Source organism: Micropterus dolomieu, linkage group LG16, assembly GCF_021292245.1.
Source record: "Micropterus dolomieu isolate WLL.071019.BEF.003 ecotype Adirondacks linkage group LG16, ASM2129224v1, whole genome shotgun sequence".
Classification (NCBI taxonomy): domain Eukaryota; kingdom Metazoa; phylum Chordata; class Actinopteri; order Centrarchiformes; family Centrarchidae; genus Micropterus; species Micropterus dolomieu.
Window position 1 is genome coordinate 4,797,509 of NC_060165.1, and position 14,908 is coordinate 4,812,416.

At 42.3% G+C, this 14,908-nt stretch overlaps 1 protein-coding gene and 1 long non-coding RNA gene across 14 annotated transcripts in view; both read right to left on the minus strand.

Annotated features, from left to right (window-relative positions):
* The window catches only part of osbpl8 (oxysterol binding protein-like 8), an 89,984-nt gene that overhangs the window by 25,475 nt on the left and 49,601 nt on the right, over window positions 1–14,908 (minus strand). Inside the window, exon 1 of one of the 13 annotated variants that reach the window (XM_046071711.1) lies at window positions 5,125–5,540. The exons of 11 other annotated variants lie outside the window; for them this stretch is intronic. In XM_046071711.1, coding sequence (XP_045927667.1) covers window positions 5,125–5,275 — 151 coding nt within the window. In that variant the 5' untranslated portion in view covers window positions 5,276–5,540. Of the gene's footprint in view, window positions 1–5,124; window positions 5,541–14,908 lie in introns of those variants that run through there. One more of the 13 variants, XM_046071715.1, reaches the window with a different exon arrangement.
* LOC123984678 lies at window positions 13,126–14,275 on the minus strand. Its single transcript, XR_006828490.1, has 5 exons — window positions 14,154–14,275; window positions 13,936–14,045; window positions 13,797–13,855; window positions 13,579–13,703; window positions 13,126–13,448 (listed from the first exon to the last, which is right to left on the minus strand). It is a non-coding gene; the product is annotated as an uncharacterized LOC123984678 (long non-coding RNA).

The window sequence follows — 14,908 nt, forward strand, 5'->3', positions numbered from 1 at the left end:
GGCTACAGACGAAACAACAGTAAACAGCAGAGCGTAATGTCCCCGGTCTACATGAAAGGGTGCATCCACTCAATATCAGGCAGCAATTACACAAATGAACTGCAAAATGTTATTTTACTTTGGGATTCAGTGTATGTGTGGGTTATCACAGTAGTTTGCAGGGGTATAAAAAATTCTGATATTCAAAACAGCACAGCTGAGCCCAAGCCTGTTGAGCCAAGCCCTTGATCATTTTAATATCCAGCAGGCCTCGTTCCTGGCCTTCAAACCTGTTTCTTAGCCTGTCAGCGTACTGCACAAACAAACATAACAACTACTGAGATGAAGTAGCCCAATCCACATTAAAAGGGCTGCTTTTTTATTCTGTCTGCACACAGGCGGCTTGATGAGACAGAAGGGCATTATGTCATGGAACGGGTGATATTTCAAACAGGATGCGTCTGGATGAGAGTGGGGGCATTAAGCAGGCTGTATTACCACGGCTGCTGTTTTGTGTTGGTGCTCTATTTAAGGTCTACCCAAGGCTGTTCATTAGCCCTGGGTAAAGACTGCAGGCAACAACCAGCGGCCTTGTTTACAAAACTGTAGTGTTTCCCACATACAGACTTTACGTGGATGGCTGTACAGGTATATTGACGGCCGCCGAGGTATATCTGGTGACAAGTTTTAGCATTTTGTAGAGAAACAGAGAAAGATGTAATCTGGTAGGCTATTACTATGTTACAAGATATTTTACAAGCACAGACCAAAGCAACACTGAACACACCAGGGTAGATGTGATTCGGTACCATGGTGATTTCGTTACGTCATTACCAGGCCTCCTCCACATGTGGTGCACATGCTGCTGTACATGCTGAAATCGCGGGTGACAAAATCCCCCAAAAAACGTGTCAAGAGTGGCAGCATGTGCCAGGCACAGTGAATGCTGCTGGCTCAAAAGGTTGGACCCTCTCCAAATTAAAAAATAAGCGGTCCAACAGAAAAGTAGAAGCCAAAGAGTGTTTGTGCCCCGGAGGAAAGGGGACACCAGAGCTCGACTCCCTTGCTGAGCGACTTGCAGGAATGAGAATCCCTCCTGAGTAGTGCCGCAGGAGGAGGGGGACACGCACCGGATGACCCAGGTACATAATTTGTATTCTTTGTTTGAAAAGAGAGTAAACCATATGCGTTCAATTTGTGCTGAAACACTTTTTTACACAATCAAATTAGTCATTTTCTATAGTTTTCAGTGGCTTCACATGCAAAGACAATCTAACGACTCAATTAACAAGGCTAACTAGGTTTCCCAAATTTTACTTAGAAAGTGGCGTACGCCCTCTTTGTTGCCTACGCAACGTTTATAAATGAAGCCCCTTGGTGTCCCAATCTTTTGATATTTAGAAGACTGTTGAGGAGAGCCAAACTACAAATGTGCTGCTAAGAAAATTATACTACATTTATGCCACATTTGCTTTTGGTCATCAAAGTACTTCCAGGTAAATGTATTTTACTCCCTGAAAGATACTGGGGTGTGGGTTCATTTCTGGCACAATTAGTGGCCTAATTGTGAACCTTGATACTCTTTTGTACCGGCCAGAAAGAGTCTGAGTAGCACTGAGAAGAAATGCAACTAATGACTACTGATAATACAACCCAGAGTCCAGTGTGATGTCTCATTTAATGGCTCTACTGGTCTTTGTGTCCTCTCTATAATCAATAACTCTTTCACACTGGTCATGTCGCAGCTGCTGTTCCACTTCTCAAAAAATAAAAACTAATCTTGACTCTTCTTTGACCCAGAACTACAGGCCTATCTCCAAGATACCTTTTAAAGCTAAGGTGGTTGCTGAGCAGCTTACACTGCCTTAGATGAGAACAATATTTTTGATTTTTTTTTTTGAAGTTTCAGGTGGTTCCCGCAGTAACAAATATATGCCATTTTTGCTTGAAAAAAAAATAAATCACTGAAACAATTGATCAATTATCAAAATAGTTAAAGATTAATTTTATTTTGATCATTTAATCAACTAATCATTGTAGCTCTAGCACCAAGTAACAAATGCTGCCATCAAATGCTTGCTCAGATTTTCACTTTCCTTAAATCAATTAATCGATTATGAAAATAGTTGCAGATTAAACTTCTGTTGACATACTAATAATTGTTTTAGCTTGTTTAAGTAAGATAGTGAAAAATGTTTGAATATTGGTAGGCGTTGTAGGCATTATATCTGACAGGGTTTTTCCTGGATAGAGAAATTTTTGGCGCCCCCCAAAGAGGTTTTAGCGAGCGCCAAAAGGAAAATCCTCAGCGCCAAAATGATCAGAATCGGTAAAAAACAACAACCTTTCAAATCCTCTCCGATTGTGTTTTAATAGTCATTTATCAAACAACTGTTGAGCAAGCAGAACATAAACTTAAATACGACGACTTTGACTTCCAGTCACCTTTCCTCTCATCCACAGCGGCTGTATTTCACACATGCAGCTGGTGCTGGATTAATAAACCAGCAGCTGCCTGGACGCCTGAACGCTCCGTTACGAAGCTCGCGCTAATGACTTCCTGTTATTTCTCACAAGATAAAAGCTATTTGTGCTTGAAGTGTGTCGGTATTCCTCTGTAAATCAGGTTTTCTGGGCACTACGTGACGCTCACCTGGTTCTCGCCTGCCTGCTAACCTCCGCAGGCAGATCGGAGCCTTTCATGCAGCCGTGTGTATAGTGACTCGTCAAAGTTAAGTTGTTTAACTCGTCGTTCTGTATGCACAGTTTTTATTTCTGACAAGTTAATTTGCATAAACAAATGAGACTGACCACCATGTAGAGCATTACTATTATCTGAAATTATAATGAATTTATAAACATTAGCAGTAATCAAACCTTAACCACAGTGGTGTAGGCCAAAGAAAATGGTTTAATTTGTCAAACAGCTAAATCTCTACTAATAAACTATCTGCAGGCAAATTATCCAAATAAAGTGTACATGTAAATATATTATTATACTAACATTATACTTTCTATTTAATGTTATATATATTATATTTTGTTTATCAAATGGTCAGAAATAACAAGAAAATGCATAGATTTCGGTCATTAGGTAAGTCATTGCCTTTACTGTCGCGCAAAGTCACCCCCCCAAAGGCCCATTCTGAGCCAGGAAAAACCCTGATCTGCACTTAAAAAAACTGTAAAATATACCCAGGCCCAGTCACAATGGGAAATTAAATGGCAAGAGATAATAAGTTGACTGGCAAGCATAACCACGAAGTAGAGCTTTTGACACTACACATATTGCCAGCCAACAAAGATTGAGTTTTCACAGCCCCAAAGAAAGAAAGAAAGAAATCCTGACGTCCCAGCTACGAAACAGTAGGCAGAATCACATTAGCAGACTGTCCTCCACTGTGGAGCCGATGAAAACACAGGGAGAAAGATGTAAGAAGTAATAGAAGGATATAAAAAAAACAAAATAAAAAAGTAAGAGCAACCCGCCTTCACCATCTGTCTCCTGCAGTCTCTCTTAAAAGTGGTGCCTGCTAGCAGAGTGTCTAAAAGAAGGATGAATGGAGCCGAGGCTGAGAACTGACTGTGAGGAAAAACACCATGACTCAGACAATGTCTCGCGGCTCAGGTTATTTGCATTGCTGGAGTAGGTGCTAGTTTAGAAGGGAAAGACCTGCGCTTGTGACTAAAAGGCCACCCGTCTGAATCCGCAAAACATGGAAAAGTCTGTGGAGAGAAAGACAATGGCGAACAATCTCTTCCCTCAACAACTGCTGTTAAGATGCCCTTGAGCAAGACACAACTGGCTGCATTGCACCGGCAAACAGCAGTGGACCGAGGTTGTGTTGGATCACACGTCTGAATTACTGCATTAAAGTGTGGCAGTGTTAGTGCACAGTCAGCCTTAGTCAGATGAATAAAGGTTAAAAACAGTCATCTGCGAAGGTGGAACAGAGAACATCCACTCTCTTAAAGCTGCAGCGGCTGCCAGCTGTCTGCCTCCACCTTTGTGTCCTTTTCAGCAGAGCAAACACAGGAAAGGGAATTTTTTTATACAAATGAACACTAAACTGATTTAATCCTAAATGTTCTGTGTGATTTGGTGTACTTCTGAAAACATAAAATTATCACTGCACTTCCATTGAGGTATCACTGGGACCTGAATAAAAACAAATCAGCTGAGCTGAGCCTTCTGGATTCATTAGTTTGATACTGTTGTTAAATATCATGGTGCTTGAGATTATTTATATTGGTATGACATTTAACAAATGGCCAGCTCATTTTAACTTACAGCTGAACTGAAATTAAAATCAATACATATATCCTCCATGTTTGCTTTACCTATTACAGCCAAAATTAAACAGCTGGGCTAACTAGCTACTGCGTTCAATATGGAAGTTTGCTAACTTATACTTCCTGAGAAAAGAAACGTAACAGTACCCACATGTTGGATGTAGTGGAAAAGATGTTTTAAATGACAGATGACGGCAACACTATGTGGTCTTGTGGGATGTCACTCATCAGCTGCCATGAAAAACTCCCACCCAGACGATGTTTCCACAAATATGTCCACAACCATTTTATCATCTTTTGAAAAAACGGACAATTCTGCAGTAACAAAAAGAAGAATTCAAATTTAAATTTGACTTTAAATTATTATTTCACAGTTGCCTCCATTTGTGTGTATCCGTAAGAAAAGATTACATTGTATTTGAAAATATAGAAAACCTACAATAGGAGAAGGTTGACCATTGACTGTGTTCATGTGTTCTTTAGGTTCCTTTCTCTCTGCAAACATTAGTGATTTTTGTCATACCAGCCAACCTTCACTAAAACCCAAGACTGAGCATACATGAACCATTGATGCGTCCAAACAAGCTTACAGTGTACTGATCACAAGAACTCCGTTCATTTTCCCTTAATCTAATGCAACCTACTGTCAATCTGTAAATAACAGTCGCCACAGCAGAGAACTATTTGAAACACCTCCTTCACAGAACATCGGTCCACACACAAGTAACCAAGGTCTGCTCACTAGAGATACTAGTTAATCACAAGGTAAACCTACAGGGTCTACTAATGGGTCAGCAACACTTCCCAGTGTGGAGGTCCACAAGTACAGTCTCCCCACCATCATACACCCACCTGGCAGCGAGATGGGTGACAGCTCGTTATAGCCCCCGAAAGAGGCATTACGGATGAGTTTGCGTCCGTCCGGGTGCGGAGGTCGAAGCGACGCTGTCCCGCCGCACGTGGAGAAACGGCGGCGACTCAGCAGGCCCTCCTCCTTCATCATGGGGCCGGCGGGAGCTCCTTCGGTGTGGGAGGAAGGGAGGGAGGGGTGGGGGAGTAGTAAGGAAACTAAAGGGGTAGAAGGTCGAGAGGGGGGTCGGGAAACGGTCCGATCCGTCCCACGCAGCTAGTGAGCCAACCAATGCACACACACACACACACACACACACACACACACACACACACAAACACACACACAGAGCAGCTCAGACAACAGGCACTGAAGCAGTGCAGTATGCTGCTTTCCTCTACGCTTCCTTCAGCAGACTGCTCCCTTCCTCCGTCACACACACTCTCGGTCTCTGCTCTGTGAGTGTGTATGTGAGCAGCAGCCTGTAAGTACTTAATAACGAATAAGCTGAGCCCCTCCTACTCCCTCTCTCCTCCGGATGGGTAGGAGAGCTGCATCTTAGCTTGAAAATAGCCCTTATGTTTATCTCATCTTTTTCTTCTGCTCAATCTCCTGCTACATTTTGAACTCATGATCTTAGATTCAAAGGGACACTTCACCGCTTTTCAACCATATTTCAATGGATTAGTCATCCATCGGGGCGGCATGAGGTCTACGATACCGCTTCATCTTGTCTCAATATTGCTCCAGGCAATTTTAGTTCCACCGTTCACTCTTATGACATCAGTAGATGATGGAAAATTAGATAAATGTATTTTTCTTCTCTCACAACAGCTATGGAAATTGAAAACAAAAAGTAATTCCAAATTCTCACATATAAAAAATTTACTACACATACACATTGTCTAAATAGATTTATTTGAGCCACAGACCACGGATCAGTAGAGGCATAAGCTCAAGATGCTACTTACAATCCTGCCTTCTAGCTAGTGGCTAACACAGCCAGGCAGCAGCTAGTGTGGCTGCCAAATGGACTGGAAACAGCAGAGCCACTTCTAAAAGTAGAAGTAGTAGTAGCTGCTACAGTAAACAAGATTTTGATTCAGTTGCCCACCAAATCCAGTTGCTACCCTTGAAGCTGATGATACATGGGGAAACTTTTTGAGCGATGTTGCTGGGCAATGTTGCTGGTGGCAAGTCCGACTATGTTTTGAACGGATAGTGGTGGTGCGGGGAGGGTGGCGGAGTGGTGGGGGAAGGGGATTACGGAAGTAATCTTTACTCGTTACCATTGACGGCAACATTGCCCAGCACCATTGCTCTAAAAGCTGCTCCGTGTAGCATCAGCTTGAGAGTTCCACCATTGAGTGTTTGGCTAGTGCTGCCAGTTCCAAGGACGCGCTGGTTTATGTGACAACTGGGGACCACAGACTACTCTGGTTCTTGTAACCTATTCCAACACCTTTGAGCCACAAAGTCATATAATCTATACATTCTAATATACATGCTTTACATTACATATTTGTTTTTTAGCTTAATGGCAACTTGAGTCTGAGGCTTTAAGTCATTCTTGATCTTAGAAGCAGCCATTGAGAAATCAGACTCATCACAAGGTCCGTTTTGTAGCTCTTTTGGTCGGATCACATGGTCTTGATCAGCAGATAGGGTTTGCCCTGTTGTCATGGATTAGTACATGTTCAAATCTTTTTGAGTTTCAAATTCATTCTTGACTTCAGAAACAGCAGCTGAGAAAAACGATGAAATGAGTAGATTGGCAAACATTTTGTGTTTGTGCAGCTGTTGTTTTTACTCGTATCAGATAAGCAGCAAGGCTGGCTCTTCGTAGGTGGAAAAGCTTACAGTCTGGCATTTCCTAGGCTGGCATGGTGTCCCTCACGTACAATACATACTGGAACACTGACTTCTTCATCATTACAAAAGGATCCTAAGAGGTTGTTGTCTACATAGACCACATGTTGTTCCTGAATATCCACATTAATAGCTGTGAAATGTCCCTTTAAGACACTGTATGTACATGTTCTCCCTCTTTCTAATCACACTCTCTCTTGTCTTCATCACTCAGTTAACGCAGCTGGTAAACTAAGACTGCTACGCATCTGACTGCGCACACAGAAGCACACACAATTACAAAACATAAGCTCTATTGAGGACAGAAGGAAGCACTGTATCACACCAGTGCTCAGTTGACCCTACTGTATTCCCCAGACATGAACCAGGAAAATCACTTACTTTCAAACACAGGCTACATATCAGACCAACAAACAACTACGGGAAGTGGATCAATCAAAACTGAAATTTATTTAATATACATCTATGTGTTGTATTTACTATTTACTTATTCAGCTTTAACAGCTGGAGAGTCATAATTCAGATTCACATCTAGTGTCAGATGATAAAAGACTCCAGTGTAGTGGTGGTGCACACTGACTGCAAATTGCTTTATCGGACATTAGTTTCCTAGAAATGTATGCATATGCATATCCAGCTGTTTTTCACAAATAAATGTGGCTTAGACAAGCTGGAAATCTGGATCTCCTTTAGAAGTTTTTTTGCATACTGTAAGTAGCCATGTTAGGTTGTTTTGGATAAAAAAAACAGAAAACTTGTTTATTTGCTGTGCTAAAGGCCGTGAAAGATAATCAAGGTCATCAGGATGGTTCATACCATGCGACAACATAGTGTTGCTTTAGAAAGGATTCTGCAAGGGCACTAGTGGTTACTGTATATCTGCAGAAATGAACAGGCTTGGCATTGGGCCTTATCTTGGAAACCCAATCTGCGGGACACATTGTCTGCTGTTGATCCTTCCACAGTGTACGGGCATGATACCAAAGCTTGCTACCAACTGTCCAGGGTGACATTTCATCCAAGACAGCTATGAATCTTAAAACTGATAAATCTGCAGCTCTGCCTGCCTGACTCAAATGTGCTTTAATTAACACAGGTAATTAGGGATGTAATGTTCTGGATGTATAATTCAGATTCCAGAACTAATTAACCTGCTTGCAGAGGAGAAGCCCATTTCGATTTTGAGAGGCACTCAACAAACTGGGTCATTTTTAAAGTTATTTCCAGTAAAGCAAGTACTGTCTCTTGTTAACGAGTACTGATTCTGGCAAATCCTAACATCCCCATATTTACTGACAGCACAAATAAAGCTACCAGAGTCAAGCATGGCTTTAAGACACTGTAAACATTCAAACAGGCCAGTACAGGGGTGAGCGAGGAGCTACAGGTGCCCTGTGGAGGAACACAACAGTGGAGTGTTACAAAAGAAGGTATGCCAGCACTGCAGACAAACTATGTCACAGTATCCCAAGATTACACTACATCTGACACCAGTCAGTGCAAGTGATACATACACTGCAGACAGCAGGTCACATGCAGCCAGACATATCTAGGCTTACATAAAGGCTACAAGGAAACCCTTTAAGCCTGGGATTAGTTTCGTGAGAGGCTTTTTGAACACTGGCCTACTGGCATCTTCTGCTGTATTCCTCTCCTTCTAGTTTCACTGCAGTCAGGTGCTTCGAAGTCTTGTTTCTGTCCACATGACAACTTGCAAAAGCCATTTAATGTTGGCGTGATCTTCATTCTATCCTCACGAGTGGCACAATGCACACATACGAAAAGCACAACACAGAAAGCCTTGGGACAGCACAGATCAGAAATCTGCACGGGTGTGTGTGTGTGTGTGTGTGTGTGAGAGACGGGGTTCATGTGAGCAGGTAAATCTAGGACAACATAGATGTCAAGCTGCAACACTAACAAGCACTACATTGCCAAGTGGTGCTACTTCATACTGTACCTTGCTTTCCTTCAGGCTAAAAAAAGAGAAGTGTCCCAAGGTCAAGTGTTGACAGGACTCTAACCGCCCAAATCATGCTACAAACACCCCTACTTTAGATCCAGTTTTTGTCAGTCCAGGCAAGCCTTCGGCCGTCCGAGCAGAGCTCAGGTCCCAAGGCCGAGATATTCTCCATCACCTTTGCCCAGTCCTTTACTTCCAGGCTCTTTGCTATCTACAGTACATATCTCCGCTGTCAAGCCTTGTGCCTCTTAGCGCTCAGGCCTCCCGGGACTCATCCAGTCATTGGATGAGAGCATGGGCGGAAGAAGGAACGCTGGATTGGCAGTGGCTGAGGGTTCAGATAAGACCTGCCCCCCTCCATGTTGTTAACCCCGTCTGACGGCGCATAATCCCTTCGGCTGAGCTTAAATCCATGCTGACCCCACCTGCTCTCTCCTGATCTCTCTCCTTCGTTCAATTCACCCTTCCCTTCAATCTACAGTACATATTCGTCATCTATCAGTCTTCTCTTTGTTTCTTAGTTTTTAATCTCTTTTCTCAATTCTCGCACTACTTTCCCCTCTTCATTACGTCATTCTCTCCACCTGCGTCATTCTCGTTCTCCGCCCCTCTCTCACTCCCCAGCACAGGCAGACTTTCTGTTCACCTGGAAGGAGGACGGCAAGCGAGTGAAAGGCAGTTAAAGCGCGAGTGGCCTCAAAGCTGATTGAAGAAGTGTTGCTCTCAGTGAGACATAAAGAAAACAAGGCAGGCAGACCCTGGACACCAGAGTCTGTCTGTGCGTATGTGATGATGCAACAAATCAACAAACACTCCAGCTACATTATGAAAGCAGTTCATAGCAGTTTTTAGAAACGTATAATCCATCTTCTATCTTGATATTTGAGAGTTTAAAAAAGTATGATACTGAGCCCTACAATTTGGTTATTAAATATTTCTGACTGAGCGGGGCATTTTAACAGTTGAAAAATAAAATGTGTTCTCTGTGATGAGTTCACATAAGTAACATCTATTAATATTAGCCTAGCCGACGTAGAAGTCAGGCTTGACTCTACATCACGGAATAGTAATTTAAGCTCTACCCTGTTTATGTAAGCTTTTACACATTTTCTAATAACGGTTGTTGGGTATACTGTCCTGGTTAAAGGCACGGTGGTGCACTGGTTAGCCCTGTCGCCTCACAACAAGTAGGTTCTGGGGTTCAATGTTCTCTTCGTACGTGCATGGGTTTTCTCTGGTATCTGATTATTTCCGGCTTTTGGTAAATGGTCTGTACTTGTATAGTGCCTTTCTAGTCTTTTGACTACCCAATAACACTCATTCATCCACTGAGCCACTCAGAACACACACATTCACACACCAGACTAGAGGGGAGAGACTGGAGGAGCCAGGGGACAGAACTGCCAAACTTCTGATTAATGGGCAACCCGCTCTAGCTACTGAGCCACAACCGCCCCGTACTAACTTAATTTAAAAATGCCAGGAAACACAAAACCAGGTTATCTTGGTATTGCAACGTTGTGATTCACAAGTAAAACAACACTTGGAAGAGAATCTGAAACTCACAGTTGTGCTCTCCGCACCCTTTTTCTTTACATGCCTGATAATAACTAGAATGAGTATTTACAAAAGTAAATATGTGTGAGAGCTGTCAGCTGTGTGAATGCAGCTGCTGCAAAGTACTGCTCGATCAGCAATTTTTCAAATCCTAGAGTGCTACCTACAGGTAAAAGAATCTTATGCCACAGACTACTTCAGTTAAAATATTCAAGCCGCAATCGGCATTGGACGGGCCCTCGCACATGAAGCACGTCAGACAGTGTTGCAGATTAGAAAGTTACTTCCTGTGTCACCTATGTGGCGCAAAGGAGCACCCAGTAACTATACGTTATGTCCCCGTACATCAAGTGTGGAACACATTGAGAAAATGTCATTTAAATCACATGACTATTACACAGAGCTTACATCCTGTTGCTAGTTGGTTGCACTATGACTATAACTGAATTGTGGCATGTAGATGTGTTGGGGACAACACCATTAATAATAACATAAAGTTTGGTACTGATTTGAGCAAGTTAGAACAACTTCCTGTTTTATGGCAAAGCATGGTACTTTGCTGCCACGCCAAGCATACATCGTTGAAGGAGAACTCAAAGCTTTACAACAGCTTTACAACATAACATCATCAATTTTCTGACTTTTCTGACATAGTTTTGAAGTAGAGATGACCAACCTACAAAACTACTACCTACTACTGGTGAACCACAGCATAGAAGTATTCCCTCCCTGTTGCCAGTAGGTGGCGTAGTCCCTCCCTGTTGCCAGTAGGTGTGACCATGAGTAAATATGAGCTTGTAAATGTGTTCAGGGTGGGACTTTTATGAAACGTGTAAAATTTGGTACAGATTTGAGCATGTACAGTGAAGTTATAACAAATTCCTGTTTCGTGGTGAATCACTGATATTCCACTCCACGTCACGGGCTGCCCCAGTTGATGAAAACTCACCATTTCTTAATGCGTAGTACTTAAGGTGTGTTATTAACCTTTTCCTTCCATCGTGTATGGTCACATAACATGTAATGCCCCCAAAGCACCAAAAGAGGGCAATCTATGACCAAAAATGCCTGCTACAGTACTGTGTTAGTTATCACAGTCCTCTGTTGCGAAATAACGTGAAGACACAGAAAACGACTAATCTCATGAAAACTTTATTCCATGTAAACAATGTTTTCATTTTGAAAGACCAACAATACACAAATTTAAAAAGAAGCACAGCAAGTCAGTGGGAATTATACATTATGCTGACAGCAAGAAGTTCAAACACCATGCAGCTGTGATCAATTATAGTGGACCGAGGTGGGAATCGAACCTGGGTCTGCAAAGATAACCACTGCTCTCAAGACCAACACACTATGAACTGAGCTATCACGTAAGAGCGGCTATCAACCTTTTGTTGATAGAAATGTGCATTTGCCTTAAATAAATATTTTAAACAGTCATTTTGGTTTATTATTAAAGGATTATTAGGAACACCATACTAATACTGTGTTTGACCCCCTTTCGCCTTCAGAACTGCTTTAATTCTACGTGGCATTGATTCAACAAGGTGCTGAAAGCATTCTTTAGAAGTTGGCCCATATTGATTGATAGGATAGCATCTTGAAGTTGATGGAGATTTGTGGGATGCACATCCAGGGCACGAAGCTCCCGTTCCACCACATCCCAAAGATGCTCTATTGGGTTGAGATCTGGTGACTGTGGGGGCCATTTTAGTACAGTGAACTCATTGTCATGTTCAAGAAACCAATTTGAAATGATTCGAGCTTTGTGACATGGTGCATTATCCTGCTGGAAGTAGCCATCAGAGGATGGGTACATGGTCAGAAACAATGCTCAGGTAGGCCGTGGCATTTAAACGATGCCCAATTGGCACTAAGGGGCCTAAAGTGTGCCAAGAAAACATCCCCCACACCATTACACCACCACCACCAGCCTGCACAGTGGTAACAAGGCATGATGGATCCATGTTCTCATTCTTCATGTCTCAACAGAAATCGAGACTCATCAGACCAGGCAACATTTTTCCAGTCTTCAAGTGTCCAATTTTGGTGAGCTCTTGCAGATTGTAGTCTCTTTTTCCTATTTGTAGTGGTGATGAGTGGTACCCGGTGGGGTCTTCTGCTGTTGTAGCCCATCCGCCTCAAGGTTGTGCGTGTTGCGGCTTCACAAATGCTTTGCTGCATACCTCGGTTGTAACGAGTGGTTATTTCAGTCAAAGTTGCTCTTGATCAGCTTGAATCAGTCGGCCCATTCTCCTCTGACCTCTAGCATCAACAAGGCATTTTCGCCCACAGGACTGCCGCATACTGGATGTTTTTCCCTTTCCACACCATTCTTTGTAAACCCTAGAAATGGTTGTGCGTGAAAATCCCAGTAACTGAGCAGATTGTGAAATACTCAGACCGGCCCGTCTGGCACCAACATCCATGCCACGCTCAAAATTGCTTAAATCACCTTTCTTTCCCATTCTGACATTCAGTTTGGAGTTCAGGAGATTGTCTTGACCAGGACCACACCCCTAAATGCATTGATGCAACTGCCATGTGATTGGTTGATTAGATAATTGCATTAATGAGAAATTGAACAGGTGTTCCTAATAATCCTTTAGGTGAGTGTATATATGATGCTTTATGATCTATAGTGCTTTGGCAGCGGCACATTGTAAAGATTACAAATGTTTAAAACATGAAAGACCCAACATAAACACAAGAACATGATCTTGTCTGCTTATTTAAACCCAACCCTAGCCTTGGTAAAGGAGATACATAAACAAATACATATTAAATAGTCACTTTTACCTTTGCAGCTAGTGTTTGAGTAAATGTTGGAGTAGTAGCCCTCTTTACAGGAACAAGTAGCCAGGCCTTTTATACTAACGCACGTTGTAGTGGAGCCCTCACAAGGTGGAGGGTTCTGTTCACACAGGTTTGTACCTAAAGCAGACAGGATATAAAACAGCTGTATGACAAAAACCTTCTTCTTTGAAAAATGTAACCTGTGTCTCATACATGTCAGTTTTTCTTCCAGAATGAAAGACTTAGATAGTGTATGAGCAGTACTTACTTGTAAATGTGGCATTAACCAACAATCCACTTGCTGTAGCGTTTTGAATGGACTGATCAATAGACTCTTTAGTGGTGTTGGTGTTTTGAAAGATGTTATTTACAGTTGCTTGCACACTTCCTGGCCTAGAGAATTAAAGAGAAGCCACAAAAGAGATATGTAATCTTTTTTAAGTGGTGACATAATATCTTTCTGTAGGAGAAAGAGTATATACTCACTCAAGTTGCACAACATCAGATTGTTTATACCCTGGCAGATTTTCAAGGGCAAGTCTGAGCTATGAACCAGAATAAACATGTAGTTTAATGACTGAGAAAGGAGCATTTATTATAATTATTCAACATGCTTGCTTCTTACCAATGCTGAGATATTAGCCGCCGTTTCCTGGAATATTTTGGAGGACCTGTTGCTCATTTCATTTACAAATGTCAAGGAGGTGAGATGAAGTTGGCCTGGGAACACTTGGGCTGAGTGAAAAGGAGGAAAGGAGAAAATAAGTCATCGCCACTCCCGTTATGATTTCTGTTAAGGTAATTTTTCATCTGACCAGACATGAAATGTTGTTTTGTTCTCACCACGTGTACAGCGGCCATTTAGCAGGAAGCTGCCAGATATACACTGGCAGGTGCCATTAAGACAGACGCTTTCAGGTGGGCACGGGACAGCCGGACACACTAATGAGCGATGGAAGAAAAAAGATTAGCAGCTGGCCTCTACCAACTCCTGAGGGGAATATCTGACTTTTAAGCTTCTAAATGCTCCACCATGTTCACAAACTAGTTGTTTCTGTGTCTAGCTATGGTGCTGAACTGGTAGTGTACAGTGGGTTTTTACAGATTTTTTTTAAACAGATGTCTGCTGTGGCCAAAAACATTGAGAGTACTTAGAGTGAACCAAAACAGTAAAGTTGTGGGTCAGACAGCTAAACTATGAGCTAAAAATCACTATAAAGATCTGGGCCCGTATTTATAAAGCTTCTCAAAGTGCCATTTTAGTCTTAAGTGCTGAGAATTCATGAAATTTACTTCTACTTTTAAACTTAATAAAAGAAAGTTATCAAATTTCTCAACGCTAAGAATCACTCTTACTCTCCCAGTCTCCTCAAGTGGTTAGGAGTTGCCAGTAGAGCTTGTGATGGCGCTGTGGAGACAGAGACATGCAGAGAGGAGAGGAAGAATTCTGACGACGCGCAGTTAATAAGACGGGGTCAGACAGCGTAGGCATAAACTTTGTCAGCGAGTTGGTGAGGGACGTCATCTCACCACTGACTTTACACAGTAATGCGTTTTCAGTTAAATTGAAGGTGGAGATGACGCTTCGTTTATTTGCC